Genomic DNA, 23,625 nt, shown 5'->3' on the forward strand with positions numbered 1-23,625 from the left:
GGGCTTTTTGTTTGAAAAATTGCAGGATGTTATTGGGTTCCCTTGTTCATTCTCAGATCGGCGAACTTTTTAAGATAATGCTGAAGATATCAGGTTATCATGAGTTTGGTTATTTATATAAGTTTGGAGACCCCAAGTTTTTAAAAAAAGTGAAACTCAAGACTCTGAAAGATTTGGCCGAGATTTGGTATAAAATAAGAAAAATAACTAAGATCCCTTATCTCAGTTATATGGCTCCGATATGGGAATCGCCGGGAGCTCCGACCTGGACAAGAGATGCGTTAGCTTTAAATTTGATAAAGGAGCCAGCCCTACAAAGATGGAGAGATCTATTTCAAGATGGAAAACTAATTCCCTGGAGTTCATGTCAACAAAACTGGGGCCCAGTTTTTTCAAAATACAAGTACTTACAGATTCAAAGCTGGGCAAACCATGCAGGATTAGGGATTGGACGGGAAAATGATTTTGAATCAAAACTGGAGCTAATGGTTTTTAAGAAGGAAGTTGCTTGCTGGTACTGGCGAATATTGGAAATGGAGGATCGAATATTTGATCTACCAGAGACCCCGTGGAAGAATAGCTTGCCAAGGATCGCTACAGAAGACCAATGGCAAGTAACTATGAGCATGCTATATAGAATTGTTAAACCTGCCAACCTAAGGCGAAATGTTTTATTTACTATCCACAGGGCATACTGGTCCCCGTACAGGCTTTCTAAATTTAAGGATGGAGGATTGGTGGAATGTCCAAAATGTAAAGCCCCAAATGTTGATGATTTACACATGTTCGTATCATGCCCGAATATCAAACAATTCTGGATTGACGTGAGTAACTCCCTTTCCAAATCATTGAACTAACCCATCGAGGTAAGCCCTGAATTAATTATTTCTGGGAGACATGATCTGCAAAATAGAGTTTTGGGTAACAATGTTAGACTTATTTTTTATGCTATGTTATTAGCACGTCGAGAGATATGTAAACTGTGGGTCTCACCACTCAGTCCTACCTTATTGGACTGGATATTAGCCATGAGGTATATAGCAAAGTTAGACATGCTAGATTGCTCTAAAAGAAATAGAGGTTTTTGGATACCCTTCCTGCTAAATTTTGGTTAAAGTTATATTTATGTTAAAAGTCCAATGATTAAGCCCGTGCCTGTCTCGCTGGTATTTGGATTCGATAACGAGGAATAGAGATGGTGGAGGATACACATCTTGGGTCAGGTGGTCAAGAAGGAGAGTCGAGAGGTGACCAGACTCAAAAATATGTGTTGTCTACGCCCCATTACTCTAGACCAGCCTAAGAGACAATAACAGCCCAGAGGTGGGAAAGGAACAAAGATATGGGCGGCAAGACGGCAAATGAGGATAAAAAAAAAAAAAAAAAAAAGATGATGAAAGGCACTGAATTTCAGGCCACTGTTGCATTTCATTACTACAGATGCAACTTCAAATCTGTCGTGGAAAGTGGATATCATACATGTTTCAATGCAAAATAATATTGGTTGATTAACATGTAAATCATATAGGCTTTTCCTTCTTGAGCACCTGCTTTGTGGGAGTTCGTGCCCTAAGTAGACACTTTTGTAATTGTATCCTAATCTTACTCGGAAAGTTTAGCCGCAGCGTATAGTTTTAGAAATAATACTCACAGCTGTATAACAGAAAGTCTAACTTTTATATAGAAACAAAGGCAATTATTACGCATACTCTGTCCTTTAAAAGTTTAATACGAAAAACAAAGATTTATAAAATACTAGCTTACCCATCGCGCGTTGCTGCGATCTCAGAAGAAAGGAAATTTAAAGAAACTTGTTATGATAACATTCAATTTACATTGTGTCATTTTTATTGAAACATTCATTTTAATATGGAAAACATTTTAAAGTGTTGTTTTAGTTCTGTTTATTTATTCGAATGCTTGTGGATACACAGTATTTTTTGTTTTTCTGTCTGGTGCGTACACGAATAAATCAGAAGTTTTTCCGACGCGTGAGCTGGCCACATACAGTTGTCCATGTGAGAAGCACGGATTCTCCAAATCTAGTCCACACACTTGCAGCGATTGTCCATGTGCTTTGTTGATGGTCATTGCAAAAGCGAGTTGCACCGGAAACTGTAAACGTTCAGTATTGGAAAGATTATGAGGGCCCTGGGGGGGCCAATATTTAACAAATTATTATTTTTTTAAATTTTTAATTTTTTTGCCAGAAACCTTTGCGGGAGTGTACTCAACAACTTTTAACAATTTATTTATCTATTTATTTATTTTAATTTATTTATTTATTTATTTATTTATTTATTTATTTATTTATTTTTGCCAGAAACCTTCACGGGAGTGTACTCAACAACTTCTCAAAGTTTCATGCCGATCGGATGAATGGTGTAGTAATGCATAAAGGACAAACAGACATACTTTCGTTTTTATATATATAGATTAAAAAATACAATAACCTATGCATCCTAATGAGAACTAACCGAGACAAAAAATCTTTACATTTCTGAGCCAATGGAACAAGTGCATCAATAACCCAAGGAACATTCCAGTTGTTGCTCTAAAAATGAAACTGGAAATTTATATTCCTCAGAATGAGAATTAAAACTACTAGTCACTTGTGTATTAACAAAAAAGTACCTCCAACCTGGGGATTTGAGTCATTCACCCTCCAATCAAAAGGTTGATGCTTTACTGAGTAAACCTATCTGATTCATTAAGTAATTAAACAGTATAGGTTACATTCATGTACCAATATATTTTTGGAATCTATTGAAATTGATGTTGTAAAGAATACACGTACCATTTCCCCTCTTTTTCTCCCATTTGTGGCAGCATTTGTAGTGGCTTCTGATCACGCACACACAGCAAAACGGATGTATGACGTTACAATGCATACTTTAACAACACATACCATTACAACGCAATTTTTACAACGCAGGATCTTTTACAACGAATGCCTTTACAACGCATGACATTACATCGCAGATGCTATTACAACGCATGCCATTACAACGTAAGTATAGGTAAGTATATCATTTTTTTTTAAAGGAATTAATAGATATTTAATTAATTTTATTTATAACATTTATTTTTTATTAATGTATTTGTAAATATATATATATATATATATTTTAAAATAGTGTAGGTGTTTTAAAATAATATTCTAACTCCAGGGGGAGTAATAGTAGGGTAAGTGCAGGATAATGTAGGGGTAAAAATTACTATTCTAACTCCAGGGGGGTGTAATAGTAGGGTAATTGCTGGATAGTGTAGGGGTAAAAATTACTATTTTTTAATTTTTTAAGAACTTTTTTTAATAAATATTAAAATTACTTAAATTAATTTATTTAATTTATTTAAAGTACTTTTTTTAAACTGAACCCTTAAAATACCCCTGTACCCCAAAACCCAAACCTAGCCCTGAACTCTAAAAATACCCCTGTACCTCATAACCCAAACCTAGCCCTGAACCCTAAAAATACCCCTGTACCCCATAAACCAAACCTAGCCCTGAACCCTAAAAATGCCACTGTACCCCAAAACCCAAACCTAGCCCTGAACCCTAAAAATACCCCTGTACCCCAAAACCCAAACCTAGCCCTGAACCTTAAAAATACCCCTCTACCCCATAACCCAAACCTAGTCCTGAACCCTAAAAATACCCCTGTACCCCAAAACCCATAGCTATCCCAAAACCCTAAAACTACCCCTGTACCCCATAACCCAAAACTATATCTGAACCCTTAAAATACCCAAACACCCCAAAACATATACCTCAGAACCCCAAAATATATACTCCTATACACATACTTACTTTTTAAAATTACTGAAATTAATTTATTTAATTTATTTTTAATATTTATTAAATTAATTAAATACTTTTTTTTAAATTAAATAAATGTTTAAAAAAAAGATAAACTTACCTATACTTACGTTGTAATTGCATCTGCTATGTAATGTCATGCTTTGTAAAGGCATTCGTTGTAAAGGATCCTGCGTTGTAGTAGTTGCGTTGTAAAAGTAATCCGTTGTAATAGTTGCGTTGTAACGGTTGTTTCACAAGCAAAACTATTATTTTTCTTTTTGCCTCTTGTCTAGTCAGTTTATTAGAGTGAGGTACTCTGTTGGTGCACAGTGTACTCTTTTTGTCTTTATATGACTTTTGCTGAATCAGTGTGCAAGAGAACACTGATCTATTTGTTAAATTCCAAACAGCTACACACCAGTTGGCATGCTAATGAAGTAGCCATGTTGGAATGGTAGAGTTCTGTTTGAGGACAGGAAATAACTGCATAAAAATCTTGATCCTGAACCTGAATCCAGACTAGATTTCTGAGGAAAGTACATACCCAAATGAAATCTTATGATATGCTGGTAACTATTTTAGAAGTTTTCTGATTAAAAGAACTATTAATTGTATCTTATGACAATTTCCAACTATTTAAAATCAAAATGAAGAAGATGAAGTTGCACTAGGGTTGGCAACCCTTCTTGTCTGGCATAATAAAAACAGAATAGAAAAGTCAACGGTCTTGGCCAGTCTCATTTGGAAACCTGGAACCTGCCTTACAGCTATACACACAGGCATTGGAGTGACTAACAGTTGATAGCATTCATGAACATGGAAGCTGTGCTGTGGCTTATAACCACTGATGTAGAAAACATTTGCTTTTCCAGTTGCACTTTCAACTATATTTGTGCAATTCTCAAGTATATACACAAATACACAATAGACTCCTTATAATATTAAACATGTATTTTATAACACGTACCAATAGGTGTATCAGATTGAATCTCAAACGTAGATTGCCATAATCAACAATGCAGTCATACTAAAAGCCTTCTGTTGTCTGCCCCAGTCACACCCGTGGTGTAACGAGGCAGTGTGGTGCTATCCGGGATCTTTCTCCCTCTTCCCCCATTTCCCCTTTCCCCAGGTTAACTTCCAACCTACACAATGTCAATGTGCAGTTAGCTTTGGGGTTAGAGCAGCGTCGAAGATCACCTCATTCCTTTTGGATCTGGATTGCAAGATTAATGCATTTTGGGACAAGTTCTACTAGGTAGGGTGAAAGCAAATAACTCATCTCCAAACTATTGTAACTTTTGTAGATCCAACCCAGAGACTCTACAACATATGCTGCACTGGCTTGTGCAGGAGGTTGTGAGCAACAGGTCATGCAGATGGACAAAGGAAAACAGGTTCATTAGGGCTATGCAGACACGCATACACACGTTATCCATTACCTATTGACCAACTTACTCACAACAAACAAACGACACGCATGCCATGCTCATAGATCCCCGCATGTGCCAAGTTTCATGGATATTTGCAAGAGAGCTTAGCAGGCAGCTCCCTGGCTAGAACCCAAAGGCATAGTCAGGTGTCTCCTAATTCCAGCAGTCTCATAGCTTGGCAGGTGAGACAAGTGTATAGCACAATGCAAGGTGTAGCCCGTCACACCTAGCCGAGTTATGATCTTGGGTATCTCGCAGAAGGTGAAGAAAGTTGCCAAGTGTACAAATAGGGATAACTATTGTTATCTAAAAACACAAACAAAAGAGAATAAACTTTTAGCTCTAAAACAGCTGAGAAAGGGGAATTTGCCTCAAGGCTAGATCTGATGACTTTGGAAATGGGGAGCCAGTTTCGAATTCCAGTTTCATCTCAACATCTTCTAATTATACAAAAACTACTTAATATCCGACTCCCCCTAATCTAATTCTTTTGAAAAGCGGGCTACTGCACTATATAAAATTGCAAAAACATTGACATCATTCAAAATGTACCTTCCCTACAGCATTCAAAATGTACAATCCCAACCTCATTCAAAAGGTACCATCCCTACAGCATTCAAAATGTACAATCCCAACATCATTCAAAAGGTACCGTCCCTACAGCATTCAAAATGTACAATCCCAACATCATTCAAAAGGTACCGTCCCTACAGCATTCAAAATGTACAATCCCAACATCATTCAAAATTTACCATCCCTTTTACAATTTTAGATCTCAATCACATTAGTTGAACATTCCTACCAAGAGTTATAGTCCTCATGCATCCAGAAATGTCAGCGACATCTTGTTTAAAATGATTGCGTGGCATGTTGTAGATTTCCATGCCTTGGCTGAACATGCTGGTTCAAGGGGTGTTGTCAGTGTTCCTGTCCCCAGATTTCGCAAGTGTCTATCAGAAGTTTCAGACAAAACTCGGAACATGAGCCTTAAGTAGAACTAGCTCCTGGTGGGGTTTAGTATTACCTAGTAGTACGTGAACCATGTATGCAACCTATTTTGGGTGTACATCCTCTCATGCCGTACCTGAACACATGGAGTGGACTTCTCTTACAAAATGCAACAGACATAATATAAAGCCCTCTCTTAAGGAGGCAGGGGAGGATGACAGGTGTGTATGGGGGGTATCTTTATGGAGGAAGCTCTCCTTTTCAATTGGCAATAAAAAAAATATTGTTTGTTTATTTGTGCTTTTGGTGGGTTCATACACCAGGCATTTCATGGCACAGAGGAGTCCTCCTAATTTTGTTGAGTGGGAAGACACCCATTGCTTATAGGACGAAGTAGGTGACCCCCACTAAAATGAAGGAGCTCACTGGATGTCCTTTGTATCCATATGGGGGGAGCATTCATATTTATACATGCTTGGCTTTAATTGGACAGAATATATGGGGAATTTAAAGCAAGATACTATGGCACATGCACATAAAAATATTACCTTCACGTAGTCTTGACAGTGCTCATTACCGTCACCAACATCAAAGTGGGTGAACTGGAGTTTGATTCTCCTTCCTTGCGGCACAGAAATTGTCCATGTCATGGTCCGCTTTGGAGGATAGGGTGCGGGGTAGCCTGGGGATGAGAACTGTCCAAATAATACCTCTGTAGTGCCATGAACAACAAGGCAGGACACCATGAAGAGCCAGGTGTAAGTCCTAAAAAGGGAAGAGGCAGTCATTCAACCATTAGATATCTACAATGAGGTGTCAACGTGGGCATAGACGGGCTCCGTTATGGCCATCAACCTTCATTTGTAAGCAGTCGTACAGTATGAGAGGTGCAGGACACCAGTGAATAACCTAGAAATCGGGTCCAGGCGGTATAATTTCTTTGCAATCGGTGTTCAGGAGGGGGCAGAATCTAGAAGTTGAGTCGCTGGATGATTGTGAACTGGTCATGGAAGATAAATGATCAAAGACTAGGGAGTCACATGATAGGCCTTCACCCGAGTCCAGTAGGCTGTATGCACAAGATCCAGCTTTCTATCAGACCTCTGCTCAGCCGCCGTCCTCCCATAGGCCTGCAAGGAGAGACTTTGGCTTTAGCATTTCACCTTTGTAATGCCCTTGCAAACATCCATATAGAAAGAAGGTTGTGAATAGACTGCCCTTTCCCAGGTGTGGCTTAAGCTATCATTTCCAATTTTGGTGAAGCCAATAGTGATGTGGTATTTGTGGTCAGGAATGATATCATCTGAAATGTTATCTGCCTGGTGTCAGGTCTTGTGCTGTGCATTTGGAGGGTGTCAGCTGCATATGTCATCATAGTTGGTGGAACGCAGTGTGTTCCATCAACCTGCCCTTTTCTTAAAATAAAATTGGGTGTTTTAAATAATTTACCTTTTTATCTGATCTTAGTAAGGAACCATAACTTCTCATTAACAAATGTTTTTTAGTGACTGTTTCTTTTTTGTTATGATATAGTTTTGCCCATTCCTCGCACAGGGGCGGCTCTTCAATTGGAGTGGGGGAGCGTTGTCCCACTTATGAAAGATAACATCATAATGAAGTTAATTCATTACAATTTCAATTTTTATTGTCAACCTGTCCTGAACTGAGTATCAGGATGGGATGGCGGCTGTTAAGTGGCAGCAGTGGTGGGCTGCCTGGGCTCTAGTCTATAGTGCGCATGTCACTTTGGCCAGACATCTTGCGACAGCCAGACTGACATGCGCACTGTAAATCTATCAACCCTGAGAGCATGCATAGGCCTCTATTGTCCTCGGGAGCACAGAGAAAAGCTGCTCCCTCCAGTCCTGGAGCTTCTCTTATGCTGGTTAACAGCATAACAACAGCACCAGGATTGTTTAAGGAAGTTAGCTGCGGCCCTGGGTGTGACGTGAGGAGAAGAAGAGGACCGAAGCGAGGAGGACGTGTCTGCAGCAAGCATGGTAATAAACTTTTTATGTATTTCATTTATGTATTTATTTTATTTTTGTTATGTATTTATTTAATGCACCCACCCATTTTCCCACACTCCAATTGCCATACTTGCCAGCCGCCACTGTCCCTGCACCCATTACTCTGAGCATAAGGGGCTCAGTGATGTTCAGTAAAATCTCCCATAATTTTTTGAAAAAATTATGTTAACTGGAATTTCAACTTCTTTGCTCATAAGAAAAAATACAGTTTGTTACCAAACATTTTGAAATTTCCCTGATCAATTCAAATGAGGTAGCTGGTTAAAATGCAAAACTGTAAAATCCCTACAATTCACCAGCTACGTGCAGCACCGACAGGCCAGAGTTCGCAGGTCACAACTGAAGGACAAAAGTGAATTGTAGGTTTTGAGTGGGCACTGGCTGCTGTGGTCACTTTTGCATCATTGGTTGCCACCTGCCTTTTAAACTCCTAGAAAGATGTCCGAAAACATGCCATGGGTGCGACGGAGGAGGCGGAGTCCATCCATCCCAGTGTTTGCACTGCTGAAACATACTTTTTATGTCAAAATAATATTCCTACCTAATGAATCATTTTCCTAAAGACTTTATGCAATTTAAATCAATCAAATAATTTATATTTACAGCAGGTGGTATTCACAGTGAGTGTTTTGTGTTGTTTTTTATTCCTAATCCCTGAAGGACTATGCCTGGTTGACAAAAGCATGACCAGTGCAGGGATTTTGAATGGGCTTCCAAAGCCAGACTTGCAATTTGTAGCTCATGTTTCTATCCTCCACCCCTGCCAGCACAAAGGAAAAACCAAGTACTGGAGTCCCAAAGTCGATAGATCTGGCATTGGCTGCTAGCCCTTTGTCTTTGTCAATATTTGTTTTGTCATGATTTTGTAAATCTTGATTTTTGAGGGAGGTAACAGGCCCTCATCATTAGAAACGAAACCTTTAAACGTCAACATTTTTTTGGGTGGTTTAAAAAACTCCCATCCAATTCCCTGGCACTGAAGGGAAGGACTGAGGGTGGATTTTTTTTTGAAAAAAAGAGAAGAATGTGTCACTTACAGTGAAGTCAGCCAATAGGTGGCGTGGGCGGGCCCATTGCCCAATGCTGTGTGTGCTAGTGTGTGGAAGAGAAATATGATTGACACAAAAGCAGGCCAATGAATGAAAAGTGATGTCTGAAAGCCTCTGAAAGTAAATATATAGGGACAGATTAATGGGGACATGGCATAAGGCAGCGCAGCAAATCACCGTACGTGAAGGTGAAAGGGCAGGAATGCACCGTATCTATCTATGTATCAATGGAAGGGTGCCTGCGTTGCCAGCAGGAGTGTTTTTTGTGCAGGAAGGGGCACCTTCTTTTAAAAAACACAATCCCAGAGGCTTTATCCTGTTTCTATGTTTGCTGCAGAAAGAGGAAAAAAACAAGAAGAAATAGAGTTCTTTCTCCCCGTTGCCCCTCCCATGGGGCGGCGGAATGTGTTGACGCATCCCGGGTTTACATGCTCTTGTAAATCTGGGAAAGAGTCAAAATCCAAGGGTGTTGCGTGGGAACACACACTGCAACACCCACTAAATGCCTCCCTACTGCAGAGTAACGCAACACAGCGATGTGTGTCAGCTTGCCTTATCCCATATCTATGAGGCCATTGAAAGCCACACAAAGCCGCTTTGCTTGGCCTCTTTAATATGATTTTATCGTTTGCCCCGCCAGAGCGTCACAAAAAGTGATTCTGCAACAGCACTAGGCAGTCATGAATTTGCCCCTTAATTTTAGCAAAATTGAAAGGTCTAGTGTAACGCCATGCCTAATTAGTCACTTGTGGGAGCGATTATGAGACCCCCATTATTGCCGGTGACCTGCAAACTAGTCACATAGTCTAACTCTTTTCCAGGACAGATACTTCACAAGAGCCATCAGTTATGTTCTTTACACACATCAACATCAACATGATCATTGGCTGGGAAACTGGACCTGATTAAAGACTGTGTCAGCTTTGTAGGGCTCCAGAGAGGGAGACAGATAAAGACACTCACCTCATTGTGCTCTGAGGCCAGTCCAGCATCTGGGGTACACCCTGTGCAGAGCAGCACCTTCACGAGACGGCGAGGCGCAGAAGCAGGTCCAAGGGAAGCCCCAGGAATTCAAGAGATGCACAGTGCAGAAGTAATCATACAACAGTATCCCTGCAAAGAAGCAGGTACCAATACCTCCCACACCCTGAGCAGACTTTGGGGTTCACTTAGTGTCCCATTCAAAACCAGGGATACACAATACACCCCTCTGCAGGCTGCGGTGCCCTCCTGTGTTCTGTGCAGTCAGACCTTCTGCCCGTGCCTGAAAACTATTTAACTGGCATTTAAAATGTGTGGTATCTGATGGTCAATGTCCCTTGGGCATGTGAACTCTTTGGCTCAAGGTTCAGAGGAGTTGGTCCTTGTGCATAATGCAGAGTTTGCTGTTTGAAAGAGCTGAACATGTTTTGGGTTTTGGCATCATTTCATATTATGGAAATATGTGGGTGGTTTGCATCACAGCCTTTGGATGGCTGTAAGTTCAAAAGAAAAGCAGTATGATGCATTCAGCGCTGGCTGAGTCATAGACCTGTTTTTTATTGCTGGCTGGATGGAGGGTGAGCGGCAACTCTGGGGGGTAGAAGGGGGGGTGGAAGGGGTGGTGGGGGGGGGGCAACACGTACAACAAAGAGTGAGGGGGAAAGGCGCTATGGTGTGCCCAGCGCGTGATGTGTCACAGCACTTTTTTTCTAATGCAGGTGGAAGGAAACACAGAGGGAGGAAGGGGGAGGCAACATGAAGGGTGAGTTGTGGATCACCATTGTCTATATAGGGTGTGGGGAAAATAAGCACTTTGATGCAGCTAGCAGTGCCCATGTTATAGTCCTTTTTTAGGTCGAGGGCCGAGAAGGCTGCGCTTGCGCAGTCTCCGGGAGGATAATTAATGCTTCTTAGTAGGGCTGTAGAACCCGCCTCCCTGCCCTGTCTCTCCTTCATTGGCTGGCTTCCTAAACGGAGGCCAGCCATTGGAGGAGAGAGCCATCACTCCGATTTAGACCCGTCTCTTTCGCATTCGGGGGCGTAAGTTTTGCTGTTCTTTAGCTCGTGACGTCGTCCGTCACTCAGGACAGCAAAACACGCCCCCGAATCCGAAATTTTTCGGAGCTTTGGGCCGCCATTTTTTTTTTATCGTCTGCCGGTGAGGATCGTCATTTCTCGTTTGTTCTAGCGCTTTCCGTTCATCGCGGCTGCCCACGCCGCACTTGTGTCAATTCTCGTGCCACCCCGCCTTGCAGCGCAAGAAGAGAGGGAGAGAGGAGCCGGGGCCCGTGCCTGACGGTGTGCTGGGCCGGATGGGACAAAGAAGAGCCTCGTGGGCTCCATTTCCGCTTCCCCCAGGCTGGAGGAAGCTGTTCTCCAGCTCGCGGGCAGCGCTGCGCAGCTCCGGTCTCAGGATCGGACCAGGCCAGAGATCAGCACCAGCGGGGGCTCTCCTGTGTAAAAAGAGCCCCGCTCCCCACCTGCAGCTTACCTGGCCCGTGACGGACCGGACTGCGCAGGAGACCTCCGTCAGCCCCACACCGGGAAGAGTGGTGCATCCAAACTCTGCAACTCACCCTGAGGAGCGCCGTCCATCTGCACTCTGCCCCACCCCCGCTCTTCCTCCGGTGACCGAGCCCTCTTTTCCCCTGCTGGTGTCTCCGGCCCTGGAGCGGCCTCCGGACATGAGGTAAGAGTTTGTTGTGGGGTACGGGGGTGGCATCTGTCAGTGATGTTGACCGGGGCACTTGACCGGGGGTGCGTAGGCTGCTGGGAGTGACGTGAAGGGTTGTGTGTGCATGTGTGTGGGGAGGGATGCATGTGCCAGAGATCAGCACCAGCGGGGGCTCTCCTGTGTAAAAAGAGCCCCGCTCCCCGCCGGCATCTTACCTGGCGCGTGACGGACCGGGCTGCACAGGAGACCTCCGTCAGCCCCACACCGGGAAGAGTGGTGCATCCAAACTCTGCAACTCACCCTGAGGAGCGCCGTCCATCTGCACTCTGCCCCACCCCCCGCTCTTCCTCCGGTGACCGAGCTCTCTTTCCCCCTGCTGGTGTCTCCGGCCCTGGAGCTGCCCCCAGCCCTGAGGTAAGAGTTTGTTGGGGGGTACGGGGGTGGCATCTGTCAGTGATATTGACCGGGGCACTTGACCGGGGGAGCGTAGGCTGCAGGGAGTGACGTGAAGGGTTGTGTGTGCATGTGTGTGGGGAGGGATGCATGTGTGTGTGTGTGAGGAGGGATGCATGGTCTCCCCAGCGAGCTGGCATGTGTTTGTTGCTGCATCCGAGGCTGTCTCTTCAGTGAGGGCCCACTCTTGCTCCCAGGGTCGAACATTGCCGGTTATTGCTGGGTGCTGCCCCCCCTCCCCCTGTCTTTGAGAGTGCTGTATTTCAGTCATGGACACCCCTGACTGCTGAGGGGCCGTTGGTGCCACATTTCTTTCCAAACCGATCTCTCTTTCTGATGCGTAGAAAGGTACCCTTCTGTTTCCACGCTGTATTACAACTAATTAATTTAACTAAATCAGGGATGGCGAGGCATTGTCTGTTGGGTGTGCTTGTAAGGTAATGAGAGTAACTTATTGCGTAGCGTATTGTTTGTAACGTCTGCTGCTGGTATCAAGTGTCCTTTGTGTAGGGTGGAAGAAAGCCCCAATGTGGAATAAAAGCTGTCATGTTTTTGCACCTGTAATGGGAAGCCTTTTGTGTTGTCATTGCTGTGTCGTTCAAAGATCTGTTCAAGCTCACCTGCTACATACAGACAGGGCAGAGCGAAGGCATTACAGATGAAAGCTGATCTCGCCACCTCAGGAGACACATCAGCGGGAAGCGGTGAGGCCTCTGTCCTGCTTCATCAGTAACAGTTTTGAAAGAGTCATGTAAATGCTGACCTCAGGGCTGGATGGTCCCACAGGAAGCGTCCTGGTGGCAGCTGTTTCTGAAAGGCCAACTGAGCCAGTCACCTATAACTGTATATACAGATAGAGTAGAACAATCTATTTCTAAAATGTCCATGTATTGTAGCTGAAGATAGTGAGCATCTGTGATGTGCATGTGCATTTTTAAAAACAAAGGTCCATTGTGGTCATATATGCAACCGTAGCATGTTTGTTTGTTGCTTATTGTTAGCATGCATTCCACATCACTCTTAAACACACTACCTCACAACTTTACTCTCTCTATATCTCACTAGCTCACTCTCTCTCTATCTCACTACCTCACTCTATCTATTTCTATCTCACTATCTCACTCTCACTACCTCACTATATCACGACTCACTCCCTCAAAAATTCACTACATCACTCTCTCACTAACTCACTCATTATCTCACTACCTCACAACTTCACTCTCTCTCTAACTCACTACCTCACTCTCTCCCTATCTCACTACCTCACTCTCTCTCTTTCTATCTCACTAAGTCACTTTCACTCTCTCTTTCACTACCTCACTCTCTCTCTATCTCACTACCTCACAAACTCGCTTACTGTTTCTATCTCACTACCTCAGAACATCCCTCTCCCTCACTACCCCACTCTTTCACTACCTCACTCTCTGTCTCTCACTACCTCACTCTCTATCTACCTCTCTCTCACTACATAACTCTCTCTACCTCACTTCTCCACTCTATCTATCTCACTACCTCACTTTCTCACAACTTCTCTATCTCAAAACATCACTACCTCACTCTTTCACTACCTCACTCTCTAGCTCACAACTTCACTCTCTCTAACTCACTACCTCAATCACTCTCTATCTCACTACCTCACTCTTTCTATCTCACTAACTCACTTTCACTCACTTTCACTACCTCTCTATGTCTCACTACATCACAACATCACTCTATGCTTATATCTCACTACCTCACAAAATCCCTCTCCCTCACTACCTCACTCTTTCACTATCTCACTCTCTATCTCACTACCTCACTCTCTATCTACCTCACTCTCTCCCACTACCTCACTCTCTCTCTATTTCAATACCTCACTCTATCTCACTACCTCACTCTCTCTCTGCTAATGCAATAGGTACCACATATGCAAAAAAAGCTAATGCCAATAGAAATGTGTTACATTCTGTATCTTGTCTCCTATATATTTATTTATATCTGCTTACATGACATCATGAGGTTCTTCAGATGCCTGCCTCCACACCATGTTATGATTCTAATGTGATTCTGGATTCTAGAAGGTGCTGAAGGCTTTAGGGCAGTTTTTATCTGGACCTGTAGCAGAGAAGTTGTATATGTTGTGCTGGACATTTATCCTACATTAATTCCTGTTTGATTCTCAACAAATTTTGGCGACGAGGGAAAGAACCAAACTACGCTCCTGTCATTTTACCAGCACAGCTACGGAGTGTTTGAGGATTTATAACAACTATTATTTTTGTGCCTTGATAGCACCAGCGGCAGTAACCCTTTAAATTTATGATAAATGTGCACTGATAGCACCTGCGGCTGTTTTACTTGCTTGTTACCCTGGAAAAGATCTACATACTGTTATTTATGGATTTGATTGTATTTTCAAGAAAGCTAAAGAAAATATGATTTAATTACTGCTCTCGCTGCAGTTCAACTTAACTCCTTTACTCACAGAAATATTCGTAATTAATTTTGCCCCTTTCTTGTGGAATTTGAACTTTTTCAGCACTTCCAGTGATATTTACTCTTTATCTAAGATTGCATTTTTCAAAGTTCATTCACGCGAAGTCAAGTTCTATCGACGTCACTTCTGCTTCGATCTTTGACTGCAAGCCGCCTCTCCCGTCTCGATTCTTGTTTACAAGCGTCAATCACGTTACGAGCGTCAATCACGTTCGTTTGTCATCACGTTGAACGCTACGCATGACATCATCGACGGCCAATAGAAATGACAATGCCATTTATTTAGGGATACAAAAAATATAAAAAAATAATAAGCAATACCAATAGCTCTACCTATAATATTGCCGAGACCATTGCATTGTAAATGCTTGTTATTTTATGGCAGGTGGATGGAGGCAACACAGGCAACTGGGAGTGTGAGGGAGACTGGGGAAATTAACACGGATAATGGAAGAAGGGTTAGCAGGTGGGGGCAAGCAACACAGACAATGGAAGGAGGTAGGGTTTTGGGGGGGCAAGCCATATGGACAACAAAAGGAGGGACGTTCGGTGGTGGCAAGTAACATGGATAATGGAAGGATGAAGGGCTGGTGAAACACGGAGGGCAGGAGAAGTACACAAGGGAGACTGCTGAAAAAGACACACTCTGCTCTGGTGGAGTGCTCGGTAACAAAGAAAAAAGCAGCTCCTAAAAAAATGAACTGCAAAAGCACACAAGTAATGCATCCATGCTCCAGGGGTGGGACAACACATGAAGGTGAAGGAAGTCTACGGCAGATGACCAATAAGAAGCAAGCAAATGAGAGTGACAACAAAGCCAGCCAACGTTAGCAATTGTCAGCCTCTAAATCTATTTTTAGATAACAATATATCTCGCATGCAGCAGTGCATGTGCTGTCTTGTGCAAGACCCTACAATCTCAGTTCAAAACTCAGTGGACCTTCAATTATTAATTGAATTTTTATTAATTTCAATAATTCCTAAACAAAAAAAATCTGATTGATGAGGTAAGTTCACAACGGCAGTATGTAAATTCGGACTCATGTAGTACTTCTTAAAATACTCATAATTGATCCCAGACATTTAAAATTGGTTTATTCACGCAATTACAACCAGTACAAATAGAAATGACTGTGTCCTCTTTGCACTTTCACAGTCAGTTTGCAAAGAAAATTACTGCTGTAGCACTTCTTAACATATTCTTAAATACCTTTGCAAATTGGCTTCCATATTTGATCTTCTCTTATCTCTCTGACTGATCTTGTGTTATTTCATTCCTTCCCTTTACATCACCTCCTTTAAGTACCCCACTTTTTATCCAAACTCCTGGAACCCGCTCCCAGGTGTCCTCAAGTCCTTCACAGTAGCCTCCTAATACTAGGCTGACAGCACAAAGATGTTCCTGAACGTGGAGAACCTGGTGGATCTATATAACCCAGACGTACTCCACTGTCTTCGAGTCGTCGACTAATGGATGCATCTGAAACTTTCAGACTCTGTACATAGTAGCCAGTGGTACCCTGCATTAGTCCTCACTTTTTAGGTAACAGCACATTGCATGCTTTTATTTCTGCAGTACATACTTATACTGTTAAATGGGAAACTACAAGTCCCATAATGCAACATGATGTTGTTTTAAAATCTGGAATTGACTGAAAGTTCACATATCACGACACCTGGTTACTTACCAACAACGTCTGGCTGATGCTTGGGAAGTCGCTTGTTATATATATTTTGAATTTGATAAGACATCCATTTGATATGCATGTATAAGGCATGGCTGTTAGACCTGTGTAATCTGAAAGATAACTGAGCTGTTTTATGTGTGAACCTGAATGGTTTATGTCATCTGTGGAATAGCTGCCTGGGGTTCACACCAGTAAATTCCCTGTAGCCGGAAAGTTAAGGCTGGTGTTTAAAACAAGCACTTATAAAATGTGGGTCATTTAATTGACCATTCTGCCGGCTACAATATAATCCTATGCATTATATTCCCCTGGGAGGATAGCGTTCCTGTTTGATACCTAGGATTTGTCTCGTGGGTAGCTGTGCAGTCTAAGCTAGAACCTGTGAGTCAGCGTATCATGTAAGGGAGTCCGGTCATGTGAGGCATGACCCTAGAGGTGATGTGTCACAATATTGAATTATTTGAACATTTTCTGCAGGAGTGGGCCTGGGGACACAACCTATATCTTTAAAGAATTCTTCCAAAAATATAATTTCTTTGACATGTCAGCACCAACCCCCCCCCCCCCAAAAATTTGGAAGTCCTCATTGACCCACCAGCCTGATTAACTTTTGTCAGTATGACAGCTAAACAAATGGAGAGACAGATGTATCAATATACTGGTCGCAAAAAGTGGTTGATAGTCTTTATGTGACCAGAACAGAATTCTACAAATGAACCTTTATCCTAATGGGTCAGTTCGCAGAATTCGGACTCGGAGTGGGTTGCAGCCCGACCCTCCTCGTCAATGTTTATAAGGTAGGTTTCGAATATTGCAAATCAATCTGATTAGTGGCAATCCCAGGGATGGTGGGCTGTAAGTTTAGCAGACCAGCATGTCTGAGATTGCTTCTTGTTAAAGATTTTTTTAGAGAAGCCTGCTTTTGAAATAAAAACATTTTTTTTGTTTAGTTTCTCGAGAGTTTGCTGTGTTATCAGGACCACTGACTACTTCCCTAGAAGCTTTTTTCAATCTTCACAAAGATGAGGAGGTCCAAAGGGGATCCCTTCCATTTTGCAGATAAGAAAGCACCCCACTTCAGTGGCAGTAACTTTTCAGGGGAGTACGACCAGAAATCTAGTTGCAAAGCCTATATCTGGGACCAGTTGGATATTTTAAAAGAACCCACACAATCCCACTGCCTAATATTGAATCAGTATCTAGTTGCAATCCCATTTTAGCAGTCTGTAAAACTTCTCTAACTCCCAAAAATGGGATCAGTAAATTGCCAAAAATGTTCTTTCCCTGCAGACTCCAAGGGGCTTATTTACAAGGCCCTTGTGTCGCGGTCCGTCAATTTTTCACATGTTAAAAGTGACACACCGGCGGCGCAAGCAGCTAGTGAATAAACCCCCAAATCTTTTCAACAGTATTTTCATCAGACAAATCTGAGGATTGTATTTTGAGTGCCGCACTTCCTGCTCAACATGCTGGGCCTGACTCACAACGGGCCTCCACATTCGTGGGTGAAACTCTGCACTCAGGGCGGAATCTCTGCACTCGGGGCGGAATCTCTGCACTCGGGGCGGAATCTCTGCACTCAAGGCGGAATCTCTGCACTCGGGGCGGAATCTCTGCACTCGGGGCGGAATCTCTGCACTCGGGGCGGAATCTCTGCACTCGGGGCGGAATCTCTGCACTCGGAGCGGAATCTCTGCACTCGGGGCGGAATCTCTGCACTCAAGGCAGAATCTCCACAATGAGAATTCTTAATGCGAAGATCCCACCCAGAGGTGGGGGCTACCCCACAATTGCGGGGCCTCCGCCACCACAGCGGTGGGCCTTGGTGAATCAGGCCATATATTCATTGGTCGTTAAACAGGTGCAATTGACGGTTTGCCCTGTACTTCAACATGCAGCACTGCACTGCTATCTGCTGTGGCAACAGAGCCTGACTAGAGGTGTGTGAAATTCATGTAATTTGCAATTGTGTGGGAAACCGCAAACATTGCGAGAAATGACACGGAATGTAAAACTGACATTTAGCGCAATTTTTTAGCGTGAATTTTATCCATGCGCCCATTTTCGGAAGCAAGGACACATTATTTGATTCTAGAAAAAACAGAGTAAAATAATATAGAATCCGAACAACAGCCAGTCGCATTCTGGTCTTACGCATTGTTCCAGTGCTTATGCAACACGGTATAATGGCGTAATTTTGTGAATTTCAGGTAACAAGCATAACCCGAAAATCACAAAATTATGCAACATTACACTGGCATAATGAACATATTCACCAGACCTAATCTTGATGACTGGACTTTGCAGTTTAGCACTAAATTAACTAGTGCACCTTATTTTAGTACTAGGCTTTGACAGCAGTAACTGGCATAGCCACACTAGAGTGGGGAACCAGCGTTTATGCACATAACCTTCATTGGTCCTATATTTATATTTTAAGCGGAAGGAGCAGTTTAAAAATCCTGGTGTTTTAGTTGAAAATGCTGTTTACTCATGAACAAACGGCACCTGCTGCACATGGGCCCATAACAAGCATTGACAAAGCCAATAGGCATGGTTTTAATGTGCTGTAGCATGAAGTGTTAGCACTTTACAGTGAGACACACAGGCAGGAAGAGTGGAGTGCTATATTTGTAAAGTGGTCTTTCATGCAGTTCAGTCCAAACTATCTGTGGAGTGGATATGGAAGGATACACCCAAACAGTCACTAACATTAGGTTAGAGATTAATATGCAACTTGGCTGAGCTAAGATGTGATTGGCAGCTGAGCTATCAACCCTAGGCCTAAAAATGCAATGCAAAGCAAACATGATGAAGCAGCCTTCGCCACACCCTCCTTCCTGTTCGGTGCCGGCAGGAGAGGTGGTGCTGGCCTGGGAGCAACAGATGGATTGACCTGAAAACAGGTGCACCTCACATGGGGGCTGATTCACAGAACTAACTTAAGACAAAATCCTAAACGTACTACTTTTGGTATTCACAGAAGTTAGGATTTTGTCTTGAGACAGGCTTAAGACAAACTTAAGACAGAATCCTAACTTAAGTCTGTCTTAAGTCTGTCTTAAGTCTGTCTTAAGACAAAATCCTAACTTCTGTGAATACCAAAAGTAATAAGTTTAGGATTTTGTCTTACGTTAGTTCTGTGAATCGGGCCCGTGGTTACCCATGTTGCAGGCACTCCTGAGCTGCACTCTGGGAGCTCATACAACACCAAAATGTGCCATTTTGAAACCCTCACAGTGCGCTGTCACCCCAACCTCAATCAATCAATCAATCAGGGTTCTTATAGAGCGCAGCCAATCACCCGTTAGGGTCTCAAGGCGCTGGCCGCAGGGGGTTCTGTAGTTCAGTCGAAGAGCCAGGTCCTTGAGGTCCTTCCTGAATTGAGGCAGTGAAGTTGGTTGCCTGTGATGTAGAGGTAGAACCCAAAACACAAGGTTCAACCGGGAATCAGGGCCACGTCAGGCATGTTTTTTGACAAAAGTGATATACGTGGATGGGTCATTCCATTGGAGAACCATGGATCTGAGATCATCCTACTTGTATTTTATCCTAAGTGTAGTAGTGCCGATCGATCCTTAATTTGATTAGCGAAGCTCTCTCTGCTCAATAGAATCCATTCAAATGAAGCATTTTAATTGGTTACGTTTGTTTATAGTCTCGGGTGGATGTTGAATGCTTAATGGGAGACCATTAGAAGATCATCTTAGGAACTGGGGTGAAGTTGGAAATTAAATATTATCAGTTCAAACAGGCGTGATCCCATGTTCCTTGGTCTCTGATGACGTTACTCTCTCCAGTGACGGCCATCACAAATAAGAAGTGGTAGGACGGGTGGAGGGGGCAGGGGGAAGCATAGGAGAGGACACGCAGGGGTAGTAATTTGAAAAAGACTTATGTGAAAGTGCTGGCATCCTCTCGCCTCTCTGTTCCTCTTCTTCCTGGTCCCAGCAGACACTGGGACACCATCAGAGACTCCCTGTGTAATCCCCGTGCTGCTGTCATACTCGGGGATTGGCCTGAGCAGGATGCTTTAATGCTCGCTCAGGCACAGGCAGTCTGTGCTGTTTCTCCAACCTGGCTGTGCAGTACAGCTTTTTTGGAGAAACCTAACTGCGCATGTCTGTTGGGGCATCCTAAGACAGCCGGTCAAACAGACATGCGCACTTAGAAGTGCACTCCGCTCCTATGTTCCATGGCCCGGCCCAACCCCTTCCTACACACATTTCAGTTTATTTTTCACCTGCTGACAGAGCCAGTGGGCCGGTGCTCCTCCGCCATTGCGGAGAAGCCGCCGCTGACTCTCTCTCCAGTTAGAGGGCAGTGCAGTGTGGTTTTGAAATGCTTGTTGTATGCAACAGTTGGCTTTGCTTTTCGTCGTGTAATTTTGCTTCCACACTGGGTCCAAGGCCCATATCAATAGGGCAGTAAGGTGACCAATTATCACCGGATAAGATAATCAGTCAAGCTATAAGGTGGTAAAGAGAGGTTTGGACAATGATTACTGTGACGTATTGTAAATGTATTTATATAGCGCTTACTACCTCTGACGAGGCTTCGAAATGCACTTCAGGCAACAGGGTCCACAATAGAATGGGAAGTGGTGGCTTGCAAAGTCATGAATGTTAAACTTGGAGCAATTATCAGGGCTTATAAAGATAAACAAGTTGAGCACAGACATAAGGACCAAAACATTTACATATTTTCATGCCAGCGAGTGGCAGGCTGCATTTGCGCGACGTGATTGAACTGGATTCATGTTCGTTCATTCGCTGCCTTTGGTGCTCCTTACTGAACCTGTGTCTCATAAAAGCATTCAAAACGACAAATTCAATTCATAATATAGAACCCATTTGGTCGTTCAAAAATGACAGACCGCGAAGTCTTACACCTTAAATGTTTATTTTCAGATTAAGTCATACATAAATCGATTATGATGGTTAAAATCAATAAATCAGAATGCCAAGCTCATTTAAAATCCAGAACTCAAGAAAGTTCTGGTCAGCCATTGCTTAACCGTTCTGTGCTTGCATCAGCCAACATCCATCGCGAGCACTACCTCGCCGGTGCTACGCACATCCGTTGGCCAACGCAACCCCGTCCACTCATTGATTCTCCCGCACTGCGGGAGACTTTGCGCCGCGGTTAAGTGGTTAAATTGAGCCTGTGGTTTCCGGTGCTGACACCGGCACTTAATTGTCAACACCTGCACTTATGACAGTTGCCACATGGTGGTGCTGTTTGTATAATTTAGAGATAAGAAATACAGCAACTGTTTATTAATAAAATTGTGGAGGTATTGTCACTGGCAACGCAGGCAGTGGCAATGGGTGGTGAAAGCTGCGTTGGCCTCCTTTACAAATTAAGCACTGTCAGGTCAGCAAAATACAAAGTGTAAAATGGGAGAGTAATCCCACATGGATTCACCTCCAAAGGTCAGTAAGAAAGGGGTCTAACAAATCCAAAAAGAGCGCACTTTTCTGAACAATGGATTTCATACATTCATTTCTATTTTACATGATTCTCATGAGTTGAACCAATCAGAATTAACCTAGGTGAATCAGTTGCCAGTGAATACATTTAGAAAATCTCTCATAATTCTACAATACTGACCTTCTCACGAACACTACCTGTACCAGAATTGTTACAGCACACAGTTTTTACCTATATTGTAGAGCAGCATGGCTACTGTGCAACATGGCTAAAAGCAAAAAAAAAAAAAGTTCGGTGAAGCTGAAAAGGGAAGTTTTCAAAACTGCGTCATAGCACTTCTTTTTCTGATGGTGAGCGGGGGAGCAACCCAGACAACGGTAGTGGGGTGGGATTGAAGAAGAAACATGGACAAGAAGAGGGTGGGGGATGGGAGTGAAGAAGCAACAAGGATGACTGGGCTAGCTAGAAGTAAACAACTAAAAACCCTGCTCTTCACATAAACCGCTTAATCTTTAATACTGCTCCCCACAACACACAAGTCTACAGCGCTAGGACGCCTCAGGGTAGCTACCGCGCTTTATAAATGAACTTTTCATTTAATTAACCTCATCAGAGCTTCGAACGTTCAGCGCCCAGTGCTGAACGTTCGAAGAACGAATGCTGGCCGGACGGCCAACGTTCCTGCGCAGCACTGGGGAGATAGTGCTCGTGACGTTGGCCGACGGCAGCAGTTAAGGGGTTAAGAGGCAGCAAATGAGAGTGACAATGACACCAGTAGAAAAGAAGCAAAGGCCAGCACCAAGCCCCTTCTAAAACACAGCGGGCTTATTTACAAGCCACTTGCGCCACTTTTGCGTCACTTTTCCCATGTTAAAAGTGACGCAAAAGTGTCATAAGGGGCTTGTAAATAAGCCCCAATATTTCTCCGAAGCGGGGGCGCTAGAGGGCGCACTAGCAACATGGCCGCACTTATGTGAGGCTCTTGCAGCCTGGAGACGATATCCTCCACTGATCCTGCTTAACCACCGTCTGTGCTGCCTTTGTCCATGTATCCTGCATGAGACGGACCTGATGCACCCTCGTCTCAAGTTACGTCAAGATCCGACGCTCCTGTCCGGAGTTACAGGCGACTGAAGTTCTGCCCGTGTCGTGGCCTGGGGCCGCCCGGTCCTGCTGGCCGGCCTGCCGTTTTACTGGGGGTCGCGGCACACCACGAGGCGTGTAGGCCTTCGCGTGTGCTTCTGTGAGCGACCATCGCGCGCCATCCTGAGTGGGACCGCCCGGCTCGTTACGCCATAGTCCGACACTCATCGGAGCTGGGGGACGGCTGTTCAGGACTTTTGCTTTGCGTTTGGTGAAACGCTACGTTGCGCTGCGGCCGCTGATACCTGCGACACTGTGCTGCTACCACTGGATCCGGCGGCCGGCGGAGCTGCAGCCATTGTGAAGAGCAGGTGAGGCGGGGTATTGTCTTTGCCTGCTCGTGCCCCTGGTTGATGTGACCTTCTACGGACCCCCCTGCTTGCCAGCTGACCTGCGACTGCCGGACCTGCTTTCTCTGGCGTTCTCTATGATGCCGGTTCACTTTACCTTCCTGGTGCAGGCCCTCCTTGCTTTGCTGCAGCTACCCTTGTGATCCGAGTGGGACTGTGGAGGCT

The 23,625-nt window shown here is 43.7% G+C and overlaps 1 protein-coding gene across 1 annotated transcript in view; it reads right to left on the reverse strand.

Moving 5' to 3' along the window:
* LOC147706454 (complement C1s subcomponent-like) overlaps positions 1-10,524 on the reverse strand; it is a 75,718-nt gene extending 65,194 nt beyond the window's left edge. The window contains exons 1-2 of the mRNA XM_086932969.1: positions 10,226-10,524; positions 6,732-6,948 (exon numbers count right to left, since the gene is read on the reverse strand). Of these exons, the coding sequence (XP_086789095.1) occupies positions 6,732-6,948; positions 10,226-10,254 (246 nt within the window). The 5' untranslated portion in view covers positions 10,255-10,524. The remainder of the gene's footprint in view (positions 1-6,731; positions 6,949-10,225) is intronic.
* Between the last annotated feature and the right edge of the window lie 13,101 nt (positions 10,525-23,625).

Source organism: Lissotriton vulgaris, chromosome 7, assembly GCF_964263255.1.
Source record: "Lissotriton vulgaris chromosome 7, aLisVul1.2, whole genome shotgun sequence".
Lineage (NCBI taxonomy): Eukaryota > Metazoa > Chordata > Amphibia > Caudata > Salamandridae > Lissotriton > Lissotriton vulgaris.